General features: G+C 45.5%; 1 protein-coding gene across 2 annotated transcripts in view; it reads left to right on the plus strand.

Moving 5' to 3' along the window:
• The window catches only part of MAPK8IP3 (mitogen-activated protein kinase 8 interacting protein 3), a 153,922-nt gene extending 136,232 nt beyond the window's left edge, over positions 1–17,690 (plus strand). For both annotated transcript variants that reach the window (XM_077827872.1, XM_077827873.1), the window contains 8 exons: positions 753–820; positions 2,327–2,475; positions 3,436–3,607; positions 3,743–3,856; positions 6,165–6,203; positions 13,320–13,499; positions 13,835–13,978; positions 14,599–17,690. In XM_077827872.1, coding sequence (XP_077683998.1) covers positions 753–820; positions 2,327–2,475; positions 3,436–3,607; positions 3,743–3,856; positions 6,165–6,203; positions 13,320–13,499; positions 13,835–13,978; positions 14,599–14,720 — 988 coding nt within the window. In that variant the 3' untranslated portion in view covers positions 14,721–17,690. The remainder of the gene's footprint in view (positions 1–752; positions 821–2,326; positions 2,476–3,435; positions 3,608–3,742; positions 3,857–6,164; positions 6,204–13,319; positions 13,500–13,834; positions 13,979–14,598) is intronic.
• The last annotated feature ends 3,143 nt before the right edge of the window (positions 17,691–20,833 follow it).

Here is a 20,833-nt window from a genome sequence, read left to right on the forward strand (position 1 = left end):
GGATCTGGTTCTCTCAGCTGTGCTAATGCATCCATTCTGCACTACAAAGACCTTCTGATTTGGGTCTGTGGCTAGACTTGCATCCACACTGAAAAATGACGGGGCTTGGACCTGAGTCATGCAGGACTTGGGCTCTGACCCACCCCCATGGCTGGGTCCTAGAACCCAGGTCCTGAATGCTTGCTAACCTGAGTTAGGCTGATTTGTGTGTAGATGGAAGTGGGGCTTGGACTCAAACCTGAGTCAGAGCCCAGGCTTAGTGTGCAGTGTAGACATATCCACACTGAGCTACCTTCTTTCCCAGTTGCAGGCTTGTACCGAATATTGGAAATAAGTAAGCAGGGGTGGGGGGACAATAGCTCAATTCTCCTCTCACTCACTCTAGTGTAAATTAGAAATCAGTGGAGTTACATTATTGTAAAGCCAGTGAAAAGAAGAGGGGAAACTCAGCAGGGCATTGGTGAGCCCCCGGCTAGTTTAATAATGAAGGCATTAGTGCTACCAATAGAATAAAGAAGCTATGTGTGTGACTCTCACATGATGAATGTTGCCTGCAAGCGCTGGATTTAGCAGGAATAATGGCATGACCATATGTGTGATTTGTTTAGATACAGGAAATGATTTATAACCAAGAGAGTGGGAGAAGGAATCTCTCATTCGCCAAACCAAGCAGACCATTAGAACATCCGAATCCAGCAGCATTTCCTGTTATTGTCACCTTTTCATGAGCATTTTCTTCTCTATTATTTCAGGCATGTGAAAGGACGGGTTCTTGTTGCCCTGGCAGATGGAACATTAGCCATATTCCACCGAGGAGAAGGTAAGGATCAAAGCAGCAAAGATGAACTAGCCTGCTTCAAGACAGAAGCAGAGTCTCTGGAAATAAATTAAGCATTTCAGTGCTTCCTTCTGATTCAAGATGGCAGGGTGCCAGATTGCTGGGGAATTAATATTTTCTTAAAATATATGGCTACTATAAAAGTATTACCCTCATCCTAATCATTACAGCTCCTCTTACTTCTGGGTTGTAATTCTTTATCCTGCTAGCTGCAGGCTGATTTTGCATCCCTAGAGATCATCTCTGTTACACTGCAGCTCCCAGCTGCATTCACACCTGAGAACTTCAGAGCAGTTTCCAGTTGTGACCAAAGTTCCCAGAGCAACACTTCTTTCTCAGTTACTCCTTGAATTCTCTGAGTGTAATCAAAGCAGTGGAGTCAGTACAACACACTAAAGTGGACAGGCTGCTGTTTGCATGGAAACCAATTTTGATTCAACCTCTGTTATGGTTGGTTAGGCAATGTGAACTTGGAGTTTAGGTCTGATCATTCATACATTCAGAACATTCATTTTAAAGATACAATAATCCTTCCTGACCTAGAAGTCATATATCTTCAGAAGAAGCCTGATTGCTCTAGTAGTTGGAGCATAGGTCTAGGAGATCTGGAGAGAGATCTGGGTTCTGTCCCTGGCTGTGAGTGACTTTGGGCAAATCATTTAAATATGCTTCAGCTTCTCTGTTTGTAAAATGGGGAGAATGATGCCCCTTACAGAGAAGAGTGATTCATTCGAACAAGCTTTGAGATAGTTCCATTGGATTTGCTTCCCCCCACCCCCCGCTGCCCCTTTTTTTGCTGTAGCTCATTAAAAAGCTTAGGGGAGTCTATTCACCTTCTCACAATAAGAATGGAGGTTTAAATAAGCCAGATTTTGGGAGTTTTAGCACCCAACCCCACATGCACTGCCATGTGCTTAGTGTGCACGAGGCTCTGACCCCAAGTAGTAGTATCAATCTATGGCCTGTTAACAGATCTAAGGAGAATGACCTTTGGTGTGCGTGTCCTATAATCCACGATCCTGCACTGCCAGTCTAACAGGATTTCACACACAATGATATGTACATTCAGAATCTCCACATTCTATTTTGATATAATAAACAACCTGTGATTCATTGTGTTGCTTATTATGTGAGTTTTCCTGTAGAAATTCTTTTCATTTTTTGCAGCACAAAGGTTTCTGTAGTCTTCAGGTTATGACAGTTATGTATCAGGATTTCTCTCTTGTGTTTTCTCTTGTTCTAATGGTATGAATTGTATTTCTGAATAATTTATTCTTGAGGGTTCTTGGCCAGTCTTGTGCTCCTCCATGAATACTCAGAAAGCTAAGAATATTGATTACCTATGGCTGCTTTTAAATAACTAACACAGCTTTCATTTACAGGAAAGTATGAGACAGTCCCAGAATTAAATGGAAAAGAAAATGAGTGTTGTGCATAACATCTGATGAAGTATACAACACCCCTTCTAATGTCTTTGCTTCTCCCTAGATGGTCAATGGGATCTAAGCAACTATCACCTGATGGACCTGGGTCACACCCACCATTCCATCCGCTGCATGGCTGTTGTGTATGATAGAGTCTGGTGTGGCTATAAGAACAAAGTCCATGTCATCCAGCCCAAGACAATGCAGATTGAGGTGAGGAGGCTGTGTGTGTGTATGTGAAAGTGAGAGTAAAGATAAGTTGCTGGCTCCCGGTGTATTAATTTTTCTAGCTGCTCTTCTGCAGGGGAGTGAGGGAATGCAGAGCCTTTGTATCCTTGGTGCTGATCCATGTTGGTAGGGGAAGAACTGTAACTAGAGGTCATGTTACTCTAGAAATCTGCCAGAATAGCACTCCTGACACACTCCCTCATTCCTTCCCGTATGGAATCTTCAGATCACATCTCAGTTTAGCACTTCCTCTCATTTAACTGATGAGGCTGGACTGGGCGTCTGTACCCGGCCCTAGTGTGTATCACTTGGTAGGAAGTCAGACTTGTGCTTGGCCGCAGGCAGTATGTAACTGCAAAATGGGCCGGTGTGGGCAGCAAGCTGTGGGGGTTCCACTTATTGAAGAGCAAGATGCTAGTTTAAAACCCATCTTGTTGAAATTGTGATTCGTTATAATGTAACAGTGTAACAGGAGTAACAATGTCTGTAGGATGCAACTGCTATAAAAGGGGGACGAATACAAACAGTAAATCCACAACCAGTAAATTCACCTCACTCACCACCAGCAAGATCCTCATCCTTGTGCTTTTAAAAACTTGACTGAGAAGTTCTGGGAGATTCCTTTTGCATTGTTTGAAAAGTACCCTGCATAAGGCAAAATGGTTTCATTTCATTTCACTCTTTGGCATGAGCCATTTCATTAATGTCCTAATTCCAAAGCAGTCTATTAGAATATCTAAGACTGTAACAATTCTCTCTAGGGAGAGGAAACCAGAGGAACAGGCTGGCCAATCACACAGTTGATCTGAGGAGCTTCTGCATACTGTAGTGGAGGTTTCAGAGCTATCTCCTTAGTTTATGCCTCTGTCCCAGGAGTCTTGAAAGCCAACAAGTACCCCCAGCCCAGGTATGAACTCACGCTGCTCCCCCTATGTGGCCTTTCAGAAATCCTTCGATGCCCACCCACGCCGGGAGAGTCAGGTCCGGCAGCTGGCATGGATTGGAGATGGGGTGTGGGTTTCCATCCGCCTGGACTCCACACTGAGGCTGTATCATGCCCACACCCATCAGCACCTCCAGGATGTGGACATAGAGCCTTATGTCAGCAAGATGCTAGGTGAGAAGGCAGTGCCAGTCAGGAAATGGCCTGTTTGTTATTCTTGTGGGCACGGAGCATCAGTGTTTGTTAGGCAGTATTGCTCCAAGTGATACTGTCTTCACTGATCCTGCAATTCTCATTCATGCTTGGCAGGCACTGGAAAGCTGGGCTTCTCGTTCGTGCGAATCACAGCCCTGCTTATCGCTGGCAACCGCCTCTGGGTTGGGACAGGGAATGGTGTCGTCATCTCCATCCCACTGACTGAGAGTAGGTGATATTCATCAGACATTCTTCTGTGTTTTCTTGATGTTCGCAACGCCTTTATTTGCTAATTGCGCTAGGAAGGAGTGGCTCTGGCTGACTAATGTATCTCCACCCTGATCCTGTGCATTTTGGTGCCACAACTGGAATTCTGGTCACAGCAGTGTTCAGGGAGAAAGGAGGGAGACTGGCAATAAAGATAGCTTAGTTTGGTTTTGCACCATGTTACAGAAATGCATGCCTCAGTCTAGAGCATTCTAGGACATTGTTATGGACAGCTCAGTGAAGACCTCATCTCAGTGTGCTGCTGCAGTCAAAAAAGCGAACAAGATGTTAGAATGCATAAGGAACAGGCTGTAGAATAATGCAGAAAAATGTACAACGCCATTATATAAATTTGTGGGACATCCTCCTCAAGAATATTTTGTGCATTACTGATCATCCCATCTCAAAATGGATATTACAGAATTAGAGAGGGTTCAGAGATGGGCGACAGGAATGATAAAGAATGGCATGGTGAATAATATGGAGGATATTATAATACTGTGTTCTAGAGTGGCTTGGTTTGTGGATTGATCTTTCTAATGAGGTAACCTCCATTCAGCTTGGAAGGACTGAGAGAAATAGGCAAACCCTATAGAATTAGGGAAAGTCTGAAATGTCATCTGCAGTGTTCACATGTAGTGATGTTGTTTGAGGTTCCTCATTTTTCCTAATCTGACTGGGGAGCCCTGGATCTGGTCTGACACCATTCTAGTTATGGAATTAAGAATTCACTAGAAGTTAATTTGCCCCATGTAAAGATCAAATAGACATTTTGTTCCTGGCCCTTGCAGTCCAGTTGAAGCTGTTTCCTCCTCTGAGGAGCGGGATGTTGGCTCCATCTATACACAGGCTGCTGTTGAGCACATAGGCACCGACTCCATGGGTGCTCAGGGGCTGGAGTACCCACTGGGAAAAATTGGTGGGTGCTCTGCACCCACCAGTAGCCAAGCTGCCCGCCCCCCAGCTCATCTCACTTCTGCCTCCTCCCCTGAGCGCGCCGCGTCTCCGCTTTTCCTCCCAGCACTTGTTGCCACCAACAGCTGTTTCGCGGCATAAGCTCTGGGAGGGAGGAGGGAGAAGCGGGAACACGGCACGCTCAGGGGAGGAGACGGGGAAGTGGTGGGGCCGGGGCGGGGATTTAGGGAAGGGGTTGGAATAGGGGCAGGGAGGGGACGGATTTGGGGCGGGGACTTTGGGGAAGGGGTTGGAGTGGGGGCAGGAGGGGGCAGGGCAGGGGTGGAGTTGGGGCGGGGCCGGGGCGGGTCGAGCAGGCACCAGCAGAAGCCGGTACCTGTGGTTGAGCATGATTTTAAAATGGCTGGCAACTGTTGACTGATTCTGAAAACATTTCATGATGCTGTAGATAGCTGAACTTCTCCTACTGCAGCATCTCCCAAGGCTGAGGATGCAGAAAGTTCATTACATCTAATCAGAAACTCAGTAAAAATCAGTATCTTAAGCCAACTCTATCCAGTAAAATGAGGAGACCCAGCAAGTGCTAACAGGCAAAACTCTAGATCTGGGGAGGAAGGGGCACTAGTTTAAACATTCAGTAATGCTACTCTTTGCCTGCCAATCCACATCTAACTCACTTTCCATTGTGGAAAGTTTTCTCCTAAGTGGACTTGAATGTACTAGAATTTGCAGTCAGAATAGCAGGGCTCCCTCTTCTTCCCGTGGTGCTGGCAGATAAAGGAATGCTAGATAGAGAATGTCTGTTTGTTTTATAGAAGGAGCAGCAAATCCACTGTAGTCCTACTGAACTGGAATTGTCCACTCCTGCTGCTATTGACACCAATAGCACTGACACTAGTCATCAATGAATTAGTCATTAAATCCAACTGTCTGTGATTGTAACCTCAGAATCCCAGTTCTGAGCCCGTATCGTAAGGCATGTCCCTTCTTGGGGATGCTGTCATAACTGTGAGTTCAAGTCAATTCACATTGTAAGCAAATTCCACTAGTCTCTGATACTTGTGTAGAAATGTGATTTTTGAAAATGCAGTAAGATTTCACTATGAAGCTGATTTTTAATCTCCCCTCCCTGATGCTGCAGCGTGTTCTTTTTAGTTAAGAAAGAGGAGAGCAAGAGCAGTGTTTTCTTACAAAGCGACTCTGAATTGATAGCATCCATTGGTGCCTTCTGTAGATTTAAAAGTTTATGTTTCTCCTTCCTGCAGTTTCTCCCAATAATTGCCTTTTTCTTCTTTTCTCATCTGCCTGTTTGTTCCCATGTCCCTCTGTTTTTCCACTTCTTGCCTGTGCCTAGCCGTAGTCCTCCACCGAGGCCAACTCCTTGGGCTCCGGGGTAAGTCCAACACCACCTACCTTCCTTCTAGATTTCAGATGTCATTCCTTGTCTACCCATCGACCTTTCCAGTCATTTTCTCACCTCTTCGTTCATCCATTTATCTGTTCACCTCTCTCATTTTAAGTTGCAATCACTGAGAAGAGACCAGAGATAATATAAATAGCCTCATTCTCCCGGGGCTGAGAACATTTGAACCCTTCTTGGCAGCCATCCCATTTGTTTTATTGTGAAATTGAGTACTTTAATCTCTCCAATTAGTTTCATTGTTTGAGTGGCTCAGATTAACCAAACTGTTCACTTTGTAACCCTAGCAGTAGGGATCTGCTTAGCCAGATGTTCCCAGGCAGACAAGGATAGACTGTCCACTCAGTCTTGCAAGATTTTCTCTGAGCACCTTCATTTTCCAAAACAATTATGGGCTTTGCCACTGTGGGACCTCATAGCCAGAAATAATTGAGCAGGACTTTTAAAAGCATTAAAAATCATTTGAATGTATGCAAGTTAAGCCAGTGATCTTGAAAAAATCAAAAGTTGATGGTTCAAGGCTTAAGATGACCATCTGCAGGGGTCAGAAAGGAATCTTTTTCTCCCAGAAGCATAGCACAATTACCCAGGATCACGCTTCCCTTTGAAGCATTAGATACTGGCCACTGCTAGAGACAGAATATTGGGCTAGAAGGATTAATTGCCTGATATGACTGGTCCTATGTAACAATTAAATGATGCCAGCCAGTGTTCCCTCTAATTTTTTATGCCCATGTGCGGAATAAGGACTCCTCCCCCTCCCTCCCCCCTCTCCCCCCCCCAAGCTCTCTTGCCGCAGCAGCTTGGGTGTAGAGGCACCTCTCCCCGGCTGCAGCAGATCCAGCAGGCCTGGGCCAGGCCGAGGGAGGGGCTCAGTTCCGTGCTGGGGCTGGAGGAGGGGTGCCTCTACCCCGGCCTCGGCAGGTTCAGGGCAGGTCCATGGTGGGGTCATCGGGGAGGGGCACCTCTCCCCGCAGCGACAGTTCTGCGCTGGGGCTGATGGGGAGGGGCGCCTCTTTCCGCCGTGACAGGTCTGCGCTGGGGCCAGTGGGATGGGGCTCCTCTCCCGCTGCGGCCCTGAGCCCCTGCATGGAGCTTAATAGGCAGCCGCACAGCTTAGAGGGAACTTAGATGCCAGCCAATTGTACCTGCTCATAGCAAACCAAATCACAAAGATGCAGAAAGCCCTTACTGTTATGGTCTCTCTTTTTGACCAGCATTTATTCTTCCCTCCAGATATATTTGAGCCTGCTAGCTGTACATCTCCTCTGATTTCAGAATTATTTCTGCATCATTTAATAACTGAAATAGAACTCAGCCCAAAATATATAACTCTATTGAAACAATAGGTCCCTGTGGTAGCAGGATCGAAATAGCAACCACCTTATGATAGAATTGTAGGACAGTAAGGGACCTTGGATCATTTAGTCCAGTCCCCTGCACTCATGGTAGGACTAAGTATTATGTTTTAGTTCTTCCAAGTGACTGATCACAAATGGAAGCTTTGGATTCACTACAATGTCCCTCTTAAGATTGGTTTCAGAGTAACAGCCGTGTTAGTCTGTATTCGCAAAAAGAAAAGGAGTACTTGTGGCACCTTAGAGACTAACCAATTTATTTGAGCATGAGCTTTCGTGAGCTACAGCTTACTTCATCGGATGCATACCGTGGAAACTGCAGCAGACTTTATATACACACAGAGATCATAAAACAATACCTCCTCCCACCCCACTGTCCTGCTGGTAATAGCTTATCTAAAGTGATCATCAAGTTGGGCCATTTCCAACACAAATCCAGGTTTTCTCACCCTCCACCCCCCCACACACAAACTCACTCTCCTGCTGGTAATAGCCCATCCAAAGTGACAACTCTCTACACAATGTGCATGATAATCAAGATGGGCCATTTCCTGCACAAATCCAGGTTTTCTCACCCCCTCACCCCCCTCCAAAACACACACACACAAACTCACTATCCTGCTGGTAATAGCTCATCCAAAGTGACCACTCTCCCTACAATGTGCATGATAATCAAGGTGGGCCATTTCCAGCACAAATCCAGGTTTTCTCACCCCTCCCCCACCCCCATGCACACACAAACTCACTCTCCTGCTGGTAATAGCACATCCAAAGTGACCACTCTCCCTACAATGTGCATGGTAATCAAGGTGGGCCATGTCCAGCACAAATCCAGGCTTTCTCACCCCACCCCCCCTTTTTTTTTCCCGGGGACACACACATACACAAACCAGCAGGAGAGTGAGTTTGGGGGGGGGGGGTGGAGGGTGAGAAAACCTGGATTTGTGCTGGAAATGGCCCAACTTGATGATCACTTTAGATAAGCTATTACCAGCAGGACAGTGGGGTGGGAGGAGGTATTGTTTTATGATCTCTGTGTGTATATAAAGTCTGCTGCAGTTTCCACGGTATGCATCCGATGAAGTGAGCTGTAGCTCACGAAAGCTCATGCTCAAATAAATTGGTTAGTCTCTAAGGTGCCACAAGTACTCCTTTTCTCCTCTTAATATTAAACTAGCTAGGGTCATAAAGGGTAACAAGAAAACACTTTACAAATACATTAGAGGGAAGAGGAAGACCAAGAACAGGGTAGGCCCATTACTCAATGAGGAGGAAAAGACAATAACAGAAAATGCAGCAATGGCTGAAGTGTTAAATGCCTTTTTTTGTTTCTGCTTTCACCAAAAAAATTAGCAGTGATTGGACGACTAACATAGTGAACATCAGTGTAAATGGGCTAAGATCTGAGGCTACAATAGGGAAATAACAAGTTAATAATTACTTGGACAACTTAGAAATCTTCAAGTCAGCAGGGGCTGATGAAATACTTCCTAGAATACTTAAAGGACTGTCTGAAGAGATCTCTGATCCATTAGCAATTATCTTTGAGAACTCATGGAGGACTGGACAGATCCCAGAGGACTAGAAAAGTGCAAATATAGTACCTGTCTATAAAAAGGGGACTAAGGACAACCCAGAGAATTATAGACCAGTCAGCTTTACTTTTGTACCCAGAAAGATAATGGAGCAAATAATCAAACGATCAATTTGTAAGCACCTAGAAGGTGATAAGGCGATAAGTAAGAGGCAACATGGATTTGTCAAGAACACATCATGTCAAACCAACCTGATAACCTTCTTTAATAGGGTTAAAGTCTTGTGGATGGGGCAAGCAGTAGATGTGATATATCTTGACTTGAATAAATCTTTTGACATTGTCTCACATGACCTGTCTCATAGGGAAATATAGCCTAGATGAACTGCTATAAGGTGGGTGCACAACTGGTTGGAAAATGGTACTCTGTACATTGAGAGTAGTTATCAATGGTTCACAGTCAAGCTGGAAGGGCATATTGAGTGGTGTCCCGCAGGGATCTGTCCTGGTCCAGTTCTATTCAATATCTTCATAAATAATTTGCATAATGGCATAGAGAGTACACTTACAAGGTTTGTGGACGATATCAAGCTGGGAGTGGTTGCAAGTACAAGATTAGAAATGAAAATGATTTTGACAAACTGGAAAAATGGTCTGAAATAAACAGAATGAAATTCAGTAAGGACAGATGCAAAGTACTCCACATATAAAATGGTAAATGACTGTCTAGGAAGGAGAACTGCAGAAAGGGATCTGGGGGTCAAAGTGGATCACAAATGAAATATGAGTCAACAGTGTAACACAAAAAAAGCAAACATCATTCTGGGATGTATTAGCAGGACACAAGAAGTCAGTCTTCTGCTCTGCTCGGCACTGATAAGGCCTCAGCTGGAGTATTGTGTCCAGTTCTGGGCACCACATTTCAGGAAAGATGTGAACAAATTGGAGAAAGTCCAAAGGAGAGCAACAAAATTGATTAAAGGTTTAGAAAACATGACCTGTGAGGAAAGATTGAAAAAACTTGGTTTGTTTAGTTTGGAGAAGAGAAGATTGGGGGGGCATGAGAACAGTCTTCAAGCACAGAAAAAGTTGTTACAGAGAGAAGGGTGTTAGATTGTTCTCTTTAACCACTGACAACAGGACAAGAAGAAATGGGCTCAAATTGCAGCGAGGGTGTGTAACTTTGCCTCCGGGGGTCACAACTGAGAATATCAAATTCAGGACAAACTGCTGAGAAATATGGCAGACACACCCCAAAACTGGTAGTTATTCTCCCATAGGATACACCAAACCAGCAACAAACGTAAACTTCTGTTTCATCACACTGGCTAACAAGAAGTCAGAAAAGCAGTCTCCTTAGGCATGCCAATCCTTATAGCACCACCAAAAACACTAGACTTAATGATGAGTGGTTATTTAAAAGCAATTTAATCAAACAAAAGGGTTCTTCTGATCCCAAAGGACCAGCCACGTACCCAGGTGAACATACAGCAGAGATCTTACCCAATAATCGCGCTGTTGCCAATCCTTTAGTAACTAAAATCTAAAGGTTTATTTATAAAAAGAAAGAAAGGTGTCACGGAGTCACTCGGCGATGCTCTGGAACTACTCTGAGGCCAGTCAGGACTCTGGGGAAGCTGCCTCCTCTCTCTGAGCACACTGTCATCAGGGCAAGAAGCTTACACAGCTTCATCTTTTCTGGGTCTGACCTCAGAGCATTCAGCATCCCTTTCCACACCGTGCGCTTTCCACAGTGAGTCCGCCCATGTGGGGCTCCTGGGGAAGCCAGAGGGCCCTGAATTCCAACTCTGCAGTCAGATGTGACTCTCAGCCAGCGAAAACAGAAGGTTTATTAGTCGACAGGAACACAGCGTAGAACAGAACTTGTTATCACAGAAATCAGTGACTTTCAGCCAAGTCCATCTTGCGGGAATCCTGGGCCAGATGCCCCGGACTCCCCCTCTTCCAGTCCCCCACAGCAGACTGCCCAGCTTCCAGTGACCCGAGCCCCAACATGCCCGTTGCTCCTCCTCCTGGTCTGTCCTGCTTCCCGGGCAAAAGGTGTCACCTCATCGCATCCCCCTCTTGGTTTGGCCATGGCCTACATGCAGACAGCTGGGCAGCCTCACCTGCCCCGAGGACCTCAGCGAAAATCACACACCCAATTCCCATCACCTAACCATTGGTGCAGTACACAGGGAAACTGAGGCATGTGCAGTATTAGTATAGGACAGTAAGACTCACATGCAACATAAAATGAATAAACCCCACTTTGTCACAAAAGGTGAGAGTTAAAATTGGTTAAAGGAATCAAATGTATACAATAAGTGCAAAGTTCTTGGATCAGGCTTGTAGCAGTGATGGAATAAACTGCTGGCTTGTTAAGTCTCTGGTTGCCTCCAAGTCATTGGAAGGTCCTCAGTCCCTTAATTAGAATGCTCCCATTAAGTTCATAGTCCAGAGGTTTGAACAGGAAAGAGGCAAAATGGAGATGTTTCCAGGGCCTTTTATAGCTTCTTCCAATTGAAGGGAAACCTATTGTTCTCACTGTGGAAAATTAAAGGTAACAAGATGGTGTTTTGGAGTCACATGGGCAAGTCACATGTCCATGCATGCTTTGCTTAGTCACAGAAGAAACCATTACCTATACTCCAGATAGAACGTTCACAGGAAAGTCCATTAAGTGCAGATAGGCATCTCCATTGTGAGTTAAGTCCCCCTTGATGAGCCATTTAACTCAAATAGTCCTTCACAAGGTGCTGGCTAAACACCTTGTTGGAGTTTCCACATGAGCAAACATTTGAAATACAGATACATCGTTAATATTTATAACTTCAGATACAAAAATGATACATGCATACACAGCATAATCATATTCAGCAAATCATACCCTTTCTGTTGACACCTTATTTGACACACTTTGCATAACATTTGTTGCAATTATATAACGGTCGTAGCAATAATGATCTACACGGTCATATTTGAATCAGATAACATCACAGGGAGATTTAGATTAGACATTAGGAAAAACTTACTAACTGTCAGGGTGGTTAAGCACTGGAATAACTTGCCTAGGGAGGTTGTGGAGTCTCTGTCATTGGAGATGTTAGACAAAGAGCAGGTTAGACAAATGCCTATTGGGGTGGTCTAGATAATACTTAGTCCTGTGTCAGTGCAGGGAACTGGACTAGATAACATATCGAGGTCCCTTCCGGTCCTGTATTTCTAAAATTTCTACTGGCCTGGGTGTGCGTGCGGGGGAAGGAGTCTCCCTCCTTGAGTAATGAGTTCTAGTCTGTTTTCACTGGTGAACGGAGGAGTTCATTTCTTCAGAGCCTGATCCTCCAAGGTGTTGAGCATCCTTAGCTCTCATTGAAGTCCATGGGAGCCAAGGATGGTCAGAATCTCTGAGGAGTTCTTAAGTGGCCAGATAGTTGAACTCAAGGTATGAGGTCTTAGGCTGGTGGCAGAATTCTCCTTGGATTAGGAAAGGAACTCTGCTCCATTTGACTCGACAAGCCCAAATGCTATTGGGATTGAGAGTGCCTTCTCTAATGCTGCAGAGGCTGTATTGCCAGCCTGAGCACTGACAGATTAGCATGAGTCCTTGACTTGACTTTCAAACTGAGCAACTTCACCAACCTGGGAAACAGCCACTACTTTCCAGGTGCATGAAGGCCAAGAATCCTAACCCTTTCATCAGGACAGCAAACTGTGCCCATCTACGTACCATGACTGGTCACTGGGGCAGAAGGCTGATGCTCTGACTCTGCAGACACTGACTCAGCCAGCCTGAGTTCAGAAGAATGGATATTGTGGCTCTAGAAGGCCTTTATTGAGATGCCCTGGACATCCTTACTCCAGCATGTGTAGGGCTGGGATTACTCTTCCAACCAACCCCTAGAGAGGAGCATTTCCCTATTACCCGTTTTATAAGAAGCACAGTTTATTAGCAACAGTGGATATGACTGTGCCTCTTTGCCAGTAGAGAGAGAGGGCCTAGATAATCTAGTAGGGTCTCCTCCATGATGCACGAATGATGGCATTAAAGAGGACCTTTAATGGGCCTCTGCACCTTTAAAGCTTTTCCTACGTGACTCTTGGTTTGTGTTTTTCTTACATACTTCTCACTCTGACTGATGGTCCATAAATGGGAACAAAGCTACTACTTGGGGTTTTTCTCCTCCCTGTCTTCAGCCAATAAGACCTCCCCAACATCAGGAGAGGGAAATCGCCCTGGCGGAATCATTCACGTGTACGGTGATGACAGCAGTGACAAATCTGCCAGCAGTTTCATCCCCTACTGCTCCATGGCTCAGGCACAGCTCTGTTTCCATGGCCACCGTGATGCAGTCAAGTTCTTTGTCTCTGTTCCTGGTAAGGTGACCAAGGCACTTCCTCATGAGGATTCTTGCATTTACATTCTTCTATTTGGCCATCTTATCCCCTAAGACATCTGTGGGCTTTGCCCCTCCAGGGGAGGCTGAGCTGCCCACTATAGAATGCTGTGGATGACACTGCACCTTTTGTAGCTCTGTAGGGATCAGTTATCCCTTTTAAGGTCCTTTGGTTTTTGTGTCTGAGTTGGAATAAAATCCAGTTTTGCAGCAGCAGGGACTGGATTGGCAGGGCAATCACCTAAATTTGTGCCCTTTAGCTGAGCATTCTGGGAGTGTGGCAGAGGTGCTGACAGGAGACCCTTGCTCTTTCAGGTAACGTTCTCGCAACCCTGAATGGGAGTGTGTTAGACAGTCCTTCTGAGAACCCCAGCACAGCAGCCACTGAGACTGAGGGGCAGAAACTGAAAAATGTCCTGGTGCTGAGTGGAGGAGAAGGGTACATCGATTTCCGGATTGGTGAGCTCCTACTTTTGGGAAGGGGTGAGGGTAATATATGGACCAATGGGATTAGAGATGAAACTGTGTTGTTACGTAGTGAGTTCAGAAGATGATTTCCACTTGTCATGTCTCCTGCTTTAGAGGAAGCACTTGGGCATTTTCCTCTACTGTTACCCACACTTTTCCAGGGCATGTGGTTGGCTTGACCCCATCTGTCCCAACTGGCTGTCTCTACCCCTGTCCCCAGATAAATCCCCATAGACAGTCATCAGAAAAATACTACAGCATTTTCTACTAACAGCCCAAGTGCTGCAGCCTTTGAACTGTTGTGTTTTGGAGCATACCTGTTGTTGTAAGGATGGGCTCCTCCAGGAGAGTGGGGGGACTGGTCAGTACATGAAATCAGAGATATTGGAGGGCCATGTTTTTGTCTCTTTATGAAGATCTGTTTTTTCCCCTCCTAACCAGTCTTTCTGTGTACAAGTGTCCCACCATTACACCTGTCCTCGGGCAGTGAAAGAAGAGCTCAGTTAATGGTGCCCTTGATTTTTTCTAAGTAACATGAGCCTTTTGTGAGGGGCAATAATGCTTTGGATCTCCCTTCCCGCTCATCTTTACTGTTTGTATTCTCTCTGCAGGGGATGGAGAAGATGATGAGACAGAGGAGAATGCTGAAGATACTGCCCAAGTGAAGCCAGTGCTTTCCAAGGCTGAGAGGAGCCATATTATCGTCTGGCAAGTCTCATACATCCCTGAATGAGATTCTCTCTTTTCCTGCCAACATATCTCTCCCTCCTCCCGTCTGAATGCCAAGATGTACATACAGAACACCTGCATTACACCTACTGCTGGAAACTGAACCCCAGACAACTGCAACAGCTCCTGCATCGGATGGTGACCCCCATTCTAACCTCTGAACTTGTAGCTTTCATTTTGGGCCCGTGTGCTTTGAGTGGTTGGATTACTGTTCTCCTTCTGAAGCTGGTGTCTACAAGGGGGGGAAAAAGACAGAGAATCTTCAGAGTGAAGCCCGGAGTTGGGAATTGTGCAAATAACTCTCTCCAAGAAGTATGAGACAGAAGCCTGTCTTGGAAGGTTTAGCCCAGGTTGTCAGGAAGGTTGCCTCACTGCCACCTGCATGAGAAGCCATGCATCACCCTCATGTCCTCCAATGAAACGAGGCTAATGAATCACAACAGCCCAAAGAAAATCTTTATCCAGTTCACCAGGTGGAATTCTCATCCCATCCCCTCTGCATAGATTGTCCCCAAGCACTGAATCTTATCCCAGGATCTGAGAGCAGGCAGCACCAGGTTAAACCAGAAGTCTACAGAGAAGAGAGAACAGAGGTTTCAGGAAGCACTTCAGCTATTTGGCAATAGCGGGCCAACGGTCTCATGAAAAGGGGTAGAGTGTGGAACACATGCTAAAAACAGAAAGCCCTCCCTACTCTGCTATTATTTTTTGGCCAGTTGGTAACATTAAGTAGTGCTGAGTGAGCATGAAATCAGGGAGGACTGTTTGCTTGGTAGAGTCAGAGGCAAAAAAAGGGTGTTTGGTGTCAGGCCAGAGAGTGCTTGGACACTGCTGCCATGAAAGTGTGCTGGGATCTGGTTGATTAGCAGAAGGAAGAGCCAGCACTATTTTGTCTATGTGGTATTTTTGGAAGGGGAGGTAAAAAATGCTTTGTTTCATTATTTTTACAAGCCTTAAAAATTTCAAGAGACAAGCTGTTATTTAGTGATAGTTGGTTTTAAAGAGTAGCCGGTGACATGGCTTCTGTGTTAACCCAGCAAGGTTTTATTGACTCATGAAGATGCATTCCCATCCTGATGCTGATTTTCTGCAGGGAGAAATGCTCTCCTCTCAAAACAGAAGAGTGCTGGGGAAAAGAAAAGGCGGGATGTTGATTTTGTCTCACTTTCTCCCAATACGTAACAGCAACCCAGTGAGAATGCAAGTTCAGGTGTGTGTATCCTAAGCCATGGCACTCAGATAGGAGGGCGCTTTGGGGTTAGCACATCGCTACGGCGGGATTTGTGTTTCATGGTTGTTCTCCTGCAGTTAAATCAGTCTATAAAAAGCTGGAAAGGGGACCTTAGCTCCATCCTATGCACATATCTCAAGTTTTTTTACCTCACTCCTGCTTCTGACCCATTGGTTAAAAGCCCTGATGCTACAGTTTGCCTCCTGGCTCCTCACTGTTCTGGCCTTTTAAATCCTTGAGCACATGTGCACTGCCTCACTTGCTGGTTTTCTGGCTCAGTCAGTGTCTTTGTACTCTAGGATCCCAGATGACCTAGTGTACCCATGTCTATCTGCAGAACTTATCTCCCCCGTTACTGTAATATCTGAGTGCCTCACAATATGTAATGGATTTATCTCTCACATCAACCCTGTGAGGGAGGGAAGCGTTTTGCAGGTAGGGATCTGAAGAACAGAAAGACTGACTTGCTCAAGGTCACACAGAAAGTCTGTGGCAGAGCTGGTCTTCTGAATCCCTAGCTAGTGTCAACTCCCCTATGTGGATGCTGCTGGTATGAACTAAAGGGTTCCTAGTTGCATTAATGTAATCCTATTTGAGGACTATTCGTTAATGTGAACTTTTACTTCACGACTGCAGCATCCACACAGGGGAGTTAGTGCACTGCTATTGATACCCCCATAGTCCAAAATGCAGGGCAGTGAAGACAAATCCCTACTTTCTCTTTAGCAGTAGCAATGCTGCCATTGCTTTCGGGGTTTGGATTGTGCATGCGCAGCTGAGAGATAAATATTAGCCACACATCAGAGTGCTGGGAAGGCAACAGCACGTATCTAGAGAACAGAGGCCCCAACAGCCTATTTAGGGGGAGACAGAGGCTTGGCGGTGCATTGCATTGGCTACGATCAGTGTTACATTACATAGGCACTCGTACTACTCTCTGAAGACAGAGGTCAGGAGAGGATTTGAATCAAGTCCTCCAGCTGTGTACCTCTGTAAAGGGATTCCAGAGACCGTGTGACATTTCTGAATGAGTCAGGCTTTCATTCTGCTGTGGCATATTCCAGAATTGCTTTCTGGTAAGATAAGTCACTTAGGGCTTTAGACAGCAAATAATTCACAACTTTTGTTAATTAGTGTAAATTAAATTTCAGTATTTGAGCTGATTTTTAAAAAAATGTAATTGACCCCAATTATTTAGTTTAATGAAATATGCCATGTGATAATTATGAAACATGGTGTGAGATTTTTACCTGTTACAGTTTATGTTCTATATCTGTTTTATCAAAGTGACAGTACTTGGTCCTCTGTCTCCCACTGAAATTTCATGGCTACTTAAGAAAATAGGTTCCAGACCTCCTTATCTCAGCAGGTTCATTTGCAGTTTGAAGCAGATTTTCTTTCAAGAGAAGCACACTTTCAAAAAGGGGCCAGTGACAGCTAAGTGAACAGCCACTGCTGTCATGTTCCTATCATCCTCATTCAGTGACTACAGAGCAGCAAGGTGAAAGCTGATTGGCTTAAATACACTTCCCTATCATATCTCCACTGTGATGTATGTAAAGTACCTTGTATGTTATAAAAGGATTTTAAAAAGTGTCTTAAGGCCTGTAAACTCCGCTGTTTGGTCTGAAGATGGCATTCTGTAAAGAGACTGCTGTATGAATACTTTCCCATGCTTTGTCCCTTATGCTATCAAACAAGTGAACCATATCTGTTCTGTATGTAATAAATGTGTTAACATCAGCAATGGAAACGTGTATTCATTGCGTGTACAGATACTGGGATTTCTGATCAGTCTGTGACAATGGGTTGATTATTGTAATAGTTGCTCAGGCAGTATCTCAAATTCTCAAACTTTAACATTATACTACATGTCATTCAATGAGTCAGATTGCAGGATGCTAGTTTTGCAATCCCCACAACTTCAGAGCTGGTGCTCTGCAGCAGTAGCTTCCTTGCAATTTCATAAGTGCTGTGCCAAAGGTGTGGAACACGCAGCTGTTATGGTGCAAGTGTCAGCACATAGAGTGATTCAAACCACAAACGTTGTCGTGAGGAGACACAGTGACAGAGGGGCCTGACACTTAACAATTGTTAACTTTAAATGGATTACATGTTAACGGAATTCTCTTCCCATATGGGAAGAGTCTTGGCAAAAATCAACTGTCTATGCAGGCACTCCTCCATGAAGCTGGGTGCATCATGCTTGCTTGTTCAATTGTTTGAAAAGACACTTATTTGTCTAAGTTAATAGCTCCATCCTGAAATCTGAGGGACTTGGGTGCCCTAATGGAGAAAAAGGCAATAAAATAGGAAACTAGATAAAAGTCCTGTGAACAAGGCTATGAATACATGATTTGCCAACTATACAGTATGAGCCATTAAAATTAATGGCATCAAATGCTCCCTTGTAATTAGCCTGCTAAATAACTTGTGTCTTTACAAATGGTGGCTACTTCATTATAAGCAGTGTCTTGGGTCTTGTGACAAAATGGCCAACGTTGGTATGGTGGGTCCCGTGCTTTCCTTGGCTGGGTGGAGGCTGGGACGCTACCCTTTGCCCCTGCTCTTGGGGCACCGAGAGTCCTGCTAGTGGCCTGGGAAGGTGGTAGAGGTGGGAAGCAGGGCAAAGGTCTGGGTTTGCACCTCACTCTGAGCCCTAGCCCCTCTCAACCCCTGTGGGTTTCTTACCCTCTTCCCCCTTGGGTAGGGTTACCCTCGGTCCTTGATGCTGGAGCAGGGTCTCCCTTCCTCTGGTCTTTCATTTCTTAACAACACACTTCCAAACTCCAGTCCTCTCTCCTTCCTCGCTCCACACTGTCTACTTAAAGCAGGGGGGTTTTATTAGGTTCCTGACAGGGCCTTAATTAGCCTCGGGCTTCTATATCTCCCCTCTTCCATTCTCCCACTTTTCCCCGGCCCTGCTGTATCACAGTCTCTAGAGCATGAAAGCAAAATACCAACTGCCAGCACACATCAGTGTCACGGTAATGGTCCTCACTTGGGGTCTGGTTGGGGAGGATGGCCTAGTGGTCATGGCCCCCTGAGTGCCAAGGGGATTGTGGGGAGGAGAGCCCGGGCCCTCCCACTCCACCGGGCTCCCACCCAGGGCCCTTTGGGCTACCAGTAGTCTGGCAACCAAGGCTGCCCTCCCTGGGCCTCTTCCTCTTGTTCCCACCCTGCAGTCAGCTTAGTCCAAGGCTTTCCCCTGGTGGGGAAGTCCAAATCAAAATAAATCGAGGGGGATTTCCAAGGTCCACAGGATCCTTCCCTCTCTGGTTGTCTCTGAAGTGGATCCTCCCTTCCCTTAGAGACGGTCCCTTTGGGCAACTGTGTCAGAGTCAGTTAGGCTTCCCTCTGCTGTGTGATGCTGGAGCTGTGGATTGTAGGTCTGTTCACCTCCAGCTCTGCCCGCAAATGAGCTAATTGCCTGCCTTTTAATTCTTCCAGCAGCTGGAGCATTTGCTGGAGGTGTGGCAAAGTGGGGATGGCTGAGCCCAAAATAATCCATTAATCCCTTGTTGCCCAGTGTGGGGTTTGTACACCCCATCACATGAAAGAAAATGTAAGACACTCAGCACATGGAGCTTTAAGATTGAGTTAAGTATAACAATCAAATCAGTTCCCTGAACTCCCCCATTCTGAGCTTAACCCCACCTCACCCCAGCAGTTTGAATAAGCTCCCTAGCCAGCCACAGTCCTCCCAGTTGTGTACAGCTTTGTCCCTCTGGTGAAATAACTAAGGAAAGGGCAGGATGTTTTCAAATTTTATTACAAAAAAAGCAAATGGACAACCATTATAAAAAACAGTTATATATTTATAGATGTAAACGATGAGAGCTGCAGCTGAAGGGGCTAGAGATAAGCAACATGCTTTAACCCAGCAGCATAGTGCCATATAGGTGCCGTGGAAAGGATCTTTGTTCACCAGTCAGTGCTTCAAAACAGCTTTGTTTATCTTAAAATGGTCATTGGTAATATGCCCTCACACAACCCCTTTGCACTGGCATTGCAGTCAGCATGCCAGCTAGAGAGCCTGGTTGAGTTTATTGCCTCCACTCACATGGTGTGGGACGCATTCCCAACAGCTGTGGAACTAACTGCTGACTGAATACACAGGTTTTTATGAATGGAGGAAAACAAATTAAAAGAAAGAGCACATCCCATCAGCTGGTGTGCTTGTACTGAAAGGGCTGCCAAGCCTGTCTCAAAAGATGAGGCTGTGTTATACACATTTTTCCCACCCCAGACAGCAACAATTTGCGTGAGGAAATGAAGGGGTGATTGGCAGTGACTGAAAGATGGTCTGAAACTAGGTCTCAGTCCTAGTTTGCACTACCTGCTGCCTAGCTTAGCAGAATTTTGTGAGGTACTAGCCCCATTGTCAAGTAGTGTTTTCATTTCATTGAGCTCTCAAAGTCAAGGCCAGAATTGGCAAGGAAACAGTCTCCCTCCAAAAAGAAAAGGAGTACTTGTGGCACCTTAGAGACTAACAAATGCCACAAGTACTCCTTTTCTTTTTGCGAATACAGACTAACATGGCTCCTATTCTGAAACCAGTCTCCCTCCAAGTATATCCCTCGCATTTTCAAAGCACATTCAAGTCAGTTAACGCAATGGTAGGCAAAGTGAGGCCTATCAAGTTCCTCATCCCCAGTGGCTGCCCTTGTCTTTAACACGGTGAAGAGGACTATAGTGGGGTGGCTACCCCACTCCTATCCTAGATGGGGCTTCAGCAGGCCAGGGAGGCAGTGCAGGTGAGCAACCAATCAGAGAAGGCTTGCTAGAGAGCCAATCAGAGGCTGCATTAGAGACAGCCAATCAGAGGCTGCGTTAGAGACAGCCAATCAGAGCCAGACTCAGCCATATATAAAGGCTGCCCAGGA

The sequence above is a fragment of the Eretmochelys imbricata genome, chromosome 10 (genome assembly GCF_965152235.1).
Source record: "Eretmochelys imbricata isolate rEreImb1 chromosome 10, rEreImb1.hap1, whole genome shotgun sequence".
Classification (NCBI taxonomy): Eukaryota; Metazoa; Chordata; order Testudines; family Cheloniidae; genus Eretmochelys; species Eretmochelys imbricata.